The 11,732-nt window shown below is 42.7% G+C and overlaps 1 protein-coding gene across 2 annotated transcripts in view; it reads right to left on the bottom strand.

The window, feature by feature from the left end:
* Positions 1–3,062: 3,062 nt before the first annotated feature.
* Positions 3,063–11,732, bottom strand: part of GABRB1 (gamma-aminobutyric acid type A receptor subunit beta1) — a 115,368-nt gene continuing 106,698 nt past the window's right edge. The window contains exon 9 of one of the 2 annotated variants that reach the window (XM_077301889.1): positions 3,063–11,211. In XM_077301889.1, the coding sequence (XP_077158004.1) occupies positions 10,864–11,211 (348 nt within the window). In that variant the 3' untranslated portion in view covers positions 3,063–10,863. The remainder of the gene's footprint in view (positions 11,212–11,732) is intronic. The other variant, XM_077301888.1, reaches the window with a different exon arrangement.

The following is an 11,732-nucleotide window of genomic DNA, read 5'->3' as shown; positions in this document are numbered from 1 at the left end:
AGCATTCAAGACAAATATACAAAGTGCTTGTCTGCCCTTCTCTATCACAATAGCTTATTGATTTTGAATCTTTCAGTCTTGTTCTTTCGCAGACCCTGAGGGAGAAGGGGGCAGAGGGAGTCATGCTGTCATTTTGCTTGTTCTCCAGAGCTTGCTGAAAAGATTTGACTGGGGCCTTTGAGTGCTGCTGGTGACATTCTAGGTTCTGTAGATATCTGAGGACAGCATAGTGTTTCTATTCCTCTGTCAGACCTTATGTATTTACATTGGAGGTCTGATAACATATGTATGGGAAGAAAAGGAAAGTAACAACAAGAAAAACAAGATTGAAAATTTGGAAATGTAAGTAAATACCCCACATCACCCTGAATGGTTTAAGTGAATGGGAAGAGATGAGTAAACAGTGGGTTGGATTCAGCTAGTGCTGCAACCCAGCTCCCATGATCCCCCATACAGCCTTTCTGGTGATCAGAGGAGATAGCTTCGTCCCTTTTTCACCAGTGGGAAAGCAGCTCTGTAAACTATATAACTGTTAACGGGGACTTGTTAAAATTATTGGTTGATCCCTAATGTCCAGTGCCATCATAAGCAGAATTATGGTAATGCTGGGTGACATCCAGTACTATCATAAACAGAATTGTGCCCTTCTATGAAAGTCAGTGGGCTTAGAAGAGTGTAATTCTGTTTAGGACTGCCCTGTTGATCTGTTCCTGACAACCAGGCAGGTGTTCCAAGCTGAGAATTATGTGACCCCTACACGAAGGTGTCCTTCTACAAGGCTAGATTGATAGGTATTACTAGCAGGCTGGAAAGTGACTCAAGTTTTGTCCTCTGATGCTACTCATACGTGGTTGGTTTCTCCCACTGTCAGCCCAGATCATTTGATTTGCTTGCCACAGTCTCTGGATAGGCAATGAAGGCTGCTTTTTAAATTAATTAATGTATCCTTTGGACTGGAGAAAAGAGTTATAGGTGTCACTACCCATTGTATGCATTTACGGTGTGGGGAAAAAGTCCACAGTAATGTAGAACCATTCTTAAATCTAATTCAGCGTTTTTGGAGAAAGTCACATTGACATGTTTTCCTACTGCTTCAGCACTAATAACATTCAGGAGTGTTTCTCAAAAGCTTTAAAATATCTCAGCAAATAACAGAAACGAGGTAGCAATATCCTTTTCCCATACAACTCTTTGTAACTTATTTAAAGCCCACATTGCAGACAAATTCTTGTAGGATTCTTTTCTTAAAAACAGAACAAAACACCCACAAAAAAGTTTCAACTGATATAAAATTAGAAATCATGTTTTTAAGTGTGTACAAAATAAACGTCTGTACAATGGAAATTATTTTTTTAAAAAAGTTTATTTGGTAGCTAGGAATAGATCAGCTAACATTTACATTTAATTACATTTTTAGCAGCTACGCAAATGGTTCCATGGTAAAGTGAGATAATGCTACGTAGTTATCCTCTTGGTTTTCACCAGCCATTTACTGCAGCAGTAACAGGAAAATGTAGAAAATCAACAGTGTGTAGAGAACAAAGGACCAGTAGCTGTGCTGGTACGGCAATAATTAACATTTCTCTGAGTATTAAATGCTTCCAAAGTCGATGATGTTTTTTGTTTCCTAAAATGTACGACTTCTTAAAGGTGGTGGGTGGGGAACACATAAAATGGAATCTCATGGATGCTTACAACACAAGATGAATTTAAAGCCGTTTCTGTTGACTTTCAAAGAACCTCTGTACCTGAAAAGGGTTGATCCATTATGTGAGTGAACACAGGCACAGAATAGAGACTGGCCTACAAAAGAATGGCACACATTTAAGTGCCTTCTTAAATATTTACAGTTTTGTTCCTTCTGCAAGAGGGGCTGTGCAGTTGTACATTTGTCATTCTCACTATGCAGCAAATGTGCTTTGTTTCAATTAGGTGTGTCTCCCTTGCTTTCCTCCCTCATAGGCCTTAGAGCAGGGGTAGTCAAACTGCGGCCCTCCAGATGTCCATGGACTACAATTCCCAGAAGCCCCTGCCAGCGAATGCTGGCAGGGGCTTCTGGGAATTGTAGTCCATGGACATCTGGAGGGCCGCAGTTTGACTACCCCTGCCTTAGAGCATCATTTCCTCTCTTCATTTTATCCCCGCAATAACAATAAAGCAATTGGCTCAAGGTTATGTCACGGCAGAATGAGCGATTGAACCCAAGACTCTCAGATCTATACTGGGTACTGATGTGAATAAAGTGCACGACTGGCACTTGCGATAGTTGGGTACAGATCTGCTCCCTAAGCAAGGCACTATTTAGCATCAGGATTTAACAGGCCTGTTGAGGGGGTCACGTATGTCATTGGAACAAAATCTGCTCAGGGCTCCTGACCCCAGAGAGGTGAAACCCACCTTAACCAGGTGCACAGTGCCACAAGTTGCCATGGAGTTTTGCCAAGACTGGTGGTTTGCAGAAAGGACACAAAATATGAAGTGAAAACAGCGAGCCATTTGTCTGCATAGGAGCCTAAAAGGTGTCATGAAGGATTTAGTGAGGTGTTCTCCAGCACAACCTCCTTCCAGGGGCCCCAGGTGGGGAGGCCACCAGCACATGTCTAGCTTGTTCGCCCTCCCTGTGTTTCCAGCTGTATGATTATTTCTCAGGGATATGCCTCCAGCCAACTCAGTGCTTCTATAAAGTTTCTCCATTGGGTCTATATTGACTGTTAAAGGTAAAGGTATCCCCTGTGCAAGAGCCTCTTGTGGCGCAGAGTGGTAAGGCAGCCGTCTGAAAGCTTTGCCCATGAGGCTGGGAGTTCAATCCCAGCAGCCGGCTCAAGGTTGACTCAGCCTTCCATCCTTCCGAGGTCGGTAAAATGAGTACCCAGCTTGCTGGGGGGTAAACGGTCATGACTGGGGAAGGCACTGGCAAACCATCCCGTATTGAGTCTGCCAAGAAAACGCTGGAGGGCGTCACCCCAAGGGTCAGACATGACCCGGTGCTTGCACAGGGGATACCTTTACCTTTATCCCCTGTGCAAGCACCGGGTCATGTCTGACCCTTGGGGTGACGCCCTCTAGCGTTTTCTTGGCAGACTTAATACGGGATGGTTTGCCAGTGCCTTCCCCAGTCATTACCGTTTACCCCCCAGCAAGCTGGGTACTCATTTTACCGACCTCGGAAGGATGGAAGGCTGAGTCAACCTTGAGCCAGCTGCTGGGATTGAACTGCCAGCCTCATGGGCAGACAGCTTCAGACAGCATTTCTGCTGCCTTACCACCCTGCGCCACAAGAGGCTCTATATTGTTAGAAATTAAATAGATGGAATCTGTTCTGGAGGCAGAAATGTAGCACCTGACTTATCCTAAACAGATCTACTTCGTACTGAAGACTACACTGATCGTTTCCACACTGGGAACTTGGTTCTATGGGGCTTCCTCCCAGACAAACATTCATAGGACTGCATAGCACCTCCTTTAACTTTGGAAATGAAGTCGCTCTCATACAGGGATGCTGCTGCTTTAGCTAAACGATTAAACAAATCACAAATGCTGTTTAAATAGAGATTTTGAGCAGAGGTGGAGGGATCGGACTTTTGAAGCATTTTATATTTTCAAGAGGAGGTTTGTGTTAAGTATTGCCCCATTCCCAAAGTGAAATCTAAAATGGCTCCTGTCGGAAAGAACATGAGCTCAGCAGCTGCGCAGGAGAGCTTTCAGAGGATCGTGGCCTCTGTCTATACCAGAGCAATGAAATCAGCATATGAAAATATCACAGTATTGAGGGCTTTGCAGATTTCTTTAAAAAAAAAACACACCAGAAACATATAAAATGTACAATCCGGAACAGAACAACACCTTAGGAAAAATATTGGAACATCTGTGTTGACGGTAAAAGATTCTAATGCTACATTATGCAAACACTTTAAGCATGCATAACCGCACCCCAACAAAACAGACATTTCTCTACGACAAGGAAAATTTTTAAAAAGCCTTTACAAAAACAATACATGAAATACCTATGATGTAAAGGTTGGACTCGGATGTGTAAAAAGCATGTACAGAAATTCACGTTGCGTCAACAGATCAGGAAGTTGAATCAGAAAATGCAGCATATCTTTATACAAAGTAGAAAAGTTAGTCATAAAAAATTGAATCTATTTGTCATCCCTTGGCAGTCTATTGATCCTTTATTTCTTAGAAATCTTTCCTTTCATTGCAGAGAACAAGCATTGAAAAGGGTTCCCTACAGTCACAACTGAATCCAATGAATAAATTCTTATATGTCAAAGGAATGGTTTTGGAATGGTTTTGGAAGTGATGTGTTTGTACAATGAATGCATACATCTTGGTTTTGAATGACATGGCTTTATGGGAAATTATTAACTGATAACACATGGTTCATGGAAGTGCATTGTTGAAATACACATAAAACTGGAAATGAACTGTAGTGAAGGGTATGTTTTCATTTGTAAGGGGGTTTACATTGTGCAGAAAATATTATGGCCTTTTTATTAGATTCAGCGTGAAAAACTATAGAAATATTTATATTGTTGCTGGAAGAGGATTTTGACAATGACATTTAGTTAAAGATATATTTTTAAACCCCTGCTTTAGACAACATTGCCCACACATAGATTTTGTAAACCTAGACCACCATATCATGTAGCAACACTATGAATTAATGGGCCATTGGAAGAAGGTAGCAATTAATGATACCCATTATTGCAAATGTCTTGGGGGGCTTAGGCCTGCAGAAAGAAGCTGTATTGCTTCAGATTCTGATACATCACCATGGTTGATCTTTGGCCTTGTCTAGGACAATCACATCTTATGTTCTTTGGAGTTAATATGGACACCAAATCATCCACACATCCATGGTTTATGCCAGCTGAAGAGTCACGAGAAGTACTGTACAATGGTAGCTCAAGTTGTTTATTGTCTAGCTAAACAGGTAGTTGCACCAGGTTGATTTGTTGTTGGAAGGCACTTACTCCTTGATGGACACAGAGAAGCCACAGTGAAGAGGTCAAGTCCCCTCACTCGGGGGTAGTCAACCTGTGGTCCTTCAGATGTTCATGGACTACAATTCCCATGATCCCCTGCCAGCAAAATGACCACAGGTTGACTACCCCTGCCCTCACTGTACTCCTACAATAGGCCTGGCCAACTTGTGACCATCAAGCTGAAAGCACCCCTCCCCCCAATAGCCATCTAACAAAAGCTCAATAAACCTTCAGATTTGGCTTCTGTGACTGTACTGGGGCAGGGGGTTGTCAGCCTATGGGCCCTGCATCCTAACCTGAGAAGTACTTGAGCTTTGGCTTGGTGGATCACAATCTGTGCATCCCAGTCCTATTGTATTGTTTCCTATCATAATGTATTGGCAGTAGTGGGGGTGAGGGTGGGGGAGAAAGATTGATTGCTGCCCCAGTAACAAAATTATTCAAGGATTATCTTTAGATAATTTTTTCCTCCTTCGGTTTGACTTTTTAGCTTTGCAAAAGGGTGATTCCTATCTATGTTTCCTTTTCCATTTAACAGTGAGTCATCTCAAACTGGAGCTTTGTATAATACCCAAGGGGTATTTCCTGACTACTCTGAAACTATGTTGGCAAACAGCCATTGTTTTGCATCCAAAAATCCAACATGGAATCTGTGTGACAAGAATCTAAGGTTACCAGACTCCAGATTGGGCATGGAGATCTCCTTGGATTACAATTGATCTGTAGACTTCCCCTGGACAAAATGGTTCCTTTGAAGGGTGGACTCTCTGACATAAGTTACCTCTCTTTCTCAAATCTTGCCCTCTCCAGTCTCCATCCTCAAATCTCACAGAATATTCTAGCCCAGAATTGGCAACCCGACAGGGAACCATTGTGGTATAAGCAACTAAGTGTCGGTAGAAGGACACATGACCAACAGAACAGCAGCACAGAGCCCTGGGAAATAATTCTGAGATGGAGCAAATCTTGAGCAAATTGAGATGGATGTTGTATATGATCAGCCCATGAACAGTATTCGTTTTTCATTTAATGGGGCTTTGGCCTCCAAAGGCCTCTCACTACCTGAGAAGTATGGGCATCTGCTTGATTAGAAAGATGGTCAAAGGGTGCATGAACAACCTATTTGGGCCTCCTTGAGAAGCAAAGCCATGCTTATGTCTCCACACACATTTGGATAATGTGCTCTCAATGCACTATATCAATCCTTTGCAACAGGAGTTTCCTGTTCTGGACAGGAAAAGTTCCATGTATTAATTTGTCTGTCAGTATGCTTTTGATGATTAGCCTTAGGACCATTGTCACATAATATATGGCAACACAATTATGAGACATCATAGGATGTGCGAGAGAGAGAGAGAGAGAGAGAGAGAGAGAAGAAATTATGAAATGCAGACAGGATAGACACTCCCCCACAAGAGTGCCATGGGAGAGCACTCTTCTTTTGAAAATGTCAGAGCTGGCAAATCTCTTTGACTTAACAAATAATGATCTAGGGCCCATTCTGCACACATAGGATAATGCACTTTCAATGTGCTTTGGCAGCTGTATTTTCCTGTGTGGAACAGGAAAATCTACTTCTAAAATGCATTGAAAGTGCATTATCCTGTGGGTATGGACTGGCCCTAGGACACATGGTGAATTAAACAACACTGTGTTCGATCTGGCAGATCTGTTCTGATGGCGGCACTTTCCACTTAGCAGAACAGACCTCACAGGCCATGAGATTTTCAGCTAATGGACCAAGTTCTAGGAGCAAAGGCAGCAGGTGGGTTGAATAAGCTCGATCTTCTGCTTGGCCATAGGTAGGAATCTCAGTGGACTGAAGAAATAGGAGAAGTAAGAGGTGACTGAGCTTTTAAATACCCACATAACTTTGAACAACCCAGACCAGCCAAATCTCATCAGCTCTCAGAACCTAAGCAGGCATTGTCTGTGGCTAGAATTAAGATAGGAAGTTTCCAAGGAATATCGGGTCGTGATGTAGAGGCAAGCAGTAGCAAACCACCTCTGAACATTTCTTGTTTTGAAAACCTATGGGATCGCCAGAGGTCAACTGTGGCTTGATGACACTTTCCACCATCTGACATTAAGCAAGCTTCGTTCACACACACACAAAATCTGAGAATTGAGGATGGGAGCCATGCATCAGTCCCTGGAACTGACGTTTCAGCAAAACTCCATGGACGTTAACACAAAGAATATTGTCATGACATATTTTTTGTCTTGAGTGAGTCTGTCTTGTATTATCTGCCCACACCCTCTTCAGGCTGACACACTGGGCAATACATTAGCTTTTCAAAAAGGCGTAATGTTAAACATTTCAGTGTCCATCAACTTTTTTTTTTAAACACTTAGGCATCCATTGCTGCCTTTATAGACCTCCTTTCATAATTTTAAAAGACAGCTACATTTAGCGGGTATTTTAATCAAGTAGTCTGTAAACAAGGCACTTCTCTAAGCATTTTGTTTTCATGGATTCTTTTCATGGATTCTGGAGTGAATACACAGGAAGGCACAATGTGAGCGACTTCTTCCCAGCTGAGAGCTGCTTTAGAAAACAGCTGAAAATGCTACTTCTCCTTTGGCACTTGGATTATTTGTGTAGCTAGGAATTTTAGGGGGGATATTTCAGTGGATCTGTCGAAAAAAGAGCCTGGGCTGCAGCATGAAACGGAAAGAAGGAACATCAGGGAAAGGGGATGAGTGAGACAATCTGCATAATACCAAATGGTCTTTGTTTGTGTATGTTGGGGAGGCCAGGGTTTCAAGAGGGAAGGGACCTCAGCAAAGTATAACGCCATAGGGTCCCCACTCCAAAGCTTTTATTTTCTCCTGGGGAACTGATGTCTGGAGGCAGTGTGTGATTCCAAGAGATCTCCAGGGCCCACCTGGAGTCTGGCAACCCTACTTCAGTTGCCCCCTCTGTTTTTAGTGCCTGTTTTCTTGCATGAAGGGAAATAACAGAGGTCGGGGATGGCCCATGATCAAGGAAATGGTGTGAGGAGAAAGTATAATCGCCCCCCCCCCCAGATATTACCACTTAATTGAAACATAGACATTTGCAAAATGGCTAATGTCATAGCAGGTTTGGCCCTTAGTTTTAATCTCAAGCATCATCTTTAATATAGAACACAATTACTGTTGAAGATTATAGTCACAGTTCAGCTGTGGGGATGCCCACAGAGACTACTGTGGCAGCAATCACAGTTTTTGCAGAAATTGATCTTTAAAACATAATATAGCGAATAAAGGCAATACCTGGCAGGCAGACGGCAAGTTTCATGGCTTCTGGACACTAGCATCTACGGTGTGTGGATTTTTGCATTTGGACTGTAACTCCTACATTTTGGAATGTGACCTTCTTGGCTTAAGCCTATAGGCTTAATATGTGTAAGGGGTACATAGGCTGAACCATTAATTTCCTCAAGCCACTCACACAAAACACTCATGCACAATGCTATAGAAAGGCTGCAGAGGACGATGGATTGTAGTGCACCCTCTGTCACTTAAGACAAACGCAGCCTCTCTTTTCTTCATTTGCCTCCTTTTCTATGTCCAAGGCACCAAGCACACATGAGAAGAGTTTTATAATGTCAGTAATATCTCACATATTTTGCAATTCCTGTTTCTGCACAGCCATGCACAGAAATGGCTTCAATAGTTATTCTTCCTCTTCAGGAAGTTTTCCGATGGGGCCCCAGGAATGCTAATAGAGAGAACAATAACAAAAGGATTCTTGGCTGGGTGGGACAGGGGACACCAGGACAACTAAATTAGTTCAACTTAGTTATAGATTTGTACCATACTTTTCAAAATAACAGGCCATTGCTCCAATTATGAGGAGGAAAGGTGCAAGGGCTTTTGATGAAAACCGCACACCTCATGCTCTAAGCTTCAGACAGTTTGGCCTCCTCACATTTCCTTTGCTCTCCTCTATCTCAAACAGTGCAGTAGAATTGAATAAGAGTGGGCAGGGCAAACTCAGAATCTACATCTGTTTTTCCTCCAACAAAGCTTGTTTTATAAATGATGGGCTGCTTCACCTTTTGCGCTCTGAGTGTAGCGATAAATATTATATCCTCTGCTTAGGACTGCCCCTGATTAAAACATATGAGCTTCAAAAGAAATTCCATCTAAACATCAGGAAGAAGTTCTTGACAGTTTGAGTGGTTTCTCAGTAGAACAGGCTTCCTTGGGAGGTGGTGGGTTCTCCATCCTTGGAAATGTTTAAAGTTTAAACAGAGGCTAGTTAGCCATCTGATGGAGAGGCTGATTCTGTGAAGGCTCAAGGGAGTGGCAGGTTACAGTGGATGAGCAATAGGGTTGTGAGTGCCCTGCATAGGGCAGGGGGTTGGACTAGATGACCCATGAAGTCCCTTCCAACTCTATTATTCTATTATTCTAGCTTTAATCAACTATTGATTAAATCTTATATTTGTGTATGGATAAAAATCCTGCTATTAAGAGAAAAAACATATTTGATGTACAGCTATGTTGCCGTAGGAGACAGAATCTGCGTCATGTAAGTCATGGAGGAAACTTTCTTCTAAGATACTTTTTTAATTGTTTGTATTAAAAATACTGTTTTAAAAATATGCCTTCAATGAACTAAGGGAACTTTTAAAATTAACTAAAAGGGTTATCAACTAATCTAACCAAATAATGGATGAAAACTCATAGCCCTAACTCTGAACCATTAATATCCGTAGTTTCCCCTGTGTGCAGATAACACAGAAGTTATAAAATTATAGTACAGCCGTATTTTTTCCTATACACCAATGAACTTCGTTTGCAAATTTCATGCAGGAATGGGCATGAATTGCCTGATGAGCCAAAACTTGTGCCAAATTCTGGTTGAACTAGGACTCAGGAGTCTATTTTCAGCATGCACGTGATCTCTGAGCTTTTGCGCATGGCTTGGGGTGGCTCAGAAAACAAAACCCACCCAGAAAAAACTCTGGTATGAAAATGCTAGACAACGGTGGGGCTGGTGCTTAATAGGCGTTGCTGTCTGCCAATAACAGATGTCCCATTTGTTGTAATGGGACTCATGTCTAAATAAGTGTCAGACAAGTACACATTCCCTCTGTTGGCCCTGTGGTTTTGGATGGAGAGGGTGTACGTGTGAAAGAGACCCCAAGTCAGGACATATAGGGAGCATCCTGGGGAGGTCCACCATGAGTCTGATGCCTCTAGGTCACATAGGGCCTGTTCTATAAACTCCTAAACCCATGCTTGTCATCTCCCTGAAAAGTACTTTCCTGGGGGCACTGTGTTTGGTTCCATGTAACTCAGGCCCAATCTTCTCCAGACTTGGTGGATAGGTAGAGAAGTGTCATCTCGAGATGCCCTGCATTTTTGGGGTGTCTAGGATCCTGGGGAGCTGCCTCTGTGTCCCAATCGCCCAAATTGATTTGGTTTGGCAGAGCAGTTGTCCCATTTTGTGTCCATCCCTAATATGATGGTGCTGTTAGAGAGAAAAGGGTGATGTTTTTTTTCTTTTTTTGAGCCTGAAATTTACTTCACATTTAAGTCCTAAATTAAAAGAAAGGAAAGATCACTAGAAATTATCTGAAAACCATTACCCAAACCAGAAGAATAGCACTTACGTCTTCAGTGTAGTTGCTCTTTCGAAAGTAGATCTGAAGAGTGATGATCTATCTTTCAACAGATACTTGTCTTCTTTTTGGACTGAAATGTGGTTCAGTTTTTTGGATGTGTTAAAAGGAACCCCTGCTCCCGACTCATCAAAATGGCTGAATATTTTACCTTGAACACGTAGCGCTGCTGCTTCACAGTCCTTATGGTGGGCTAAAGTCAGGGAAGGAGAAAAGGCGCCTGGGATGAGGAGTTGGTGGAATCACAGTGTAGTTCAATGCACATAATAAAGCCAGTAAATGATGTTAAAAAGAATAAATGTGACAGGAAAGACCATTCTGGACCACTTGTCTATGGAATTTACATCAGTCAAGTCTGGGATTTTGACTTTCAGCTGCGAGGCTCTTCTCCTCAACCGTCCCTTTTGATGGACCGTGTGCCGATCCAAAGTGCTTCGGCTGTAGAGGTCTCTAGTGGAGGCAGGGACTCGGTAATGGATGCTGGCACTGTCGTAGGAATACATGGTGGCTCTAGGGTCATTTGTGCTCGCGAGCACGTCAGAGCTGCTGATTTCATTCCTCATTTCCAGGGTGGTAAGGAGTATATTCCCATGGGCATCGACCTAAAGAAGAAGCATGCTTTAGAGAGGATTGCAAGTTTGTTAGTGTTGCTTTACACCAGGGGGAGCCATCGTGCTGGTAGGGGCTCATGGGAATTGTGGTTCATGGACATCTGGAGAGCCACAGTTTGGCCATTCCTGCTTTACACATTTCTTGCACAATAATAAACTGCTTGTGAAATAGCTGTGCTGTCTGGATGTCAAAAATAAAAGAGGCAGAGTTGGCAACTTTTAAGTACTGAGTGGGGAATGTATTCGTATCAACAGTCCTCCTGACAGGGTTTACAGTGTGGAAGAAAATACAAGCAGCTACAGATCAGCAGCTACAGATCTGTGATGGGTAAAATCCTGATGCCTCAGATTCAAAGTTGCCTGCCACTAAGCTGGACAGAGTAAGGTCTCATACCCAAGTTTGACCTCCAAGTCTAAAGATCTACTGCCAACCAGCATGATGATAGACCAGGTGGTGGCTGGATATTTCCCAGAATTACAAATGATCTCCAGGTGACAGTGATCAGTTCCTC

Source organism: Paroedura picta, chromosome 10 (assembly GCF_049243985.1).
Source record: "Paroedura picta isolate Pp20150507F chromosome 10, Ppicta_v3.0, whole genome shotgun sequence".
Lineage (NCBI taxonomy): Eukaryota > Metazoa > Chordata > Lepidosauria > Squamata > Gekkonidae > Paroedura > Paroedura picta.
The sequence above is the reverse complement of the archived record's forward strand: the minus strand, read 5'-3'. Positions and strand labels throughout refer to the sequence as shown.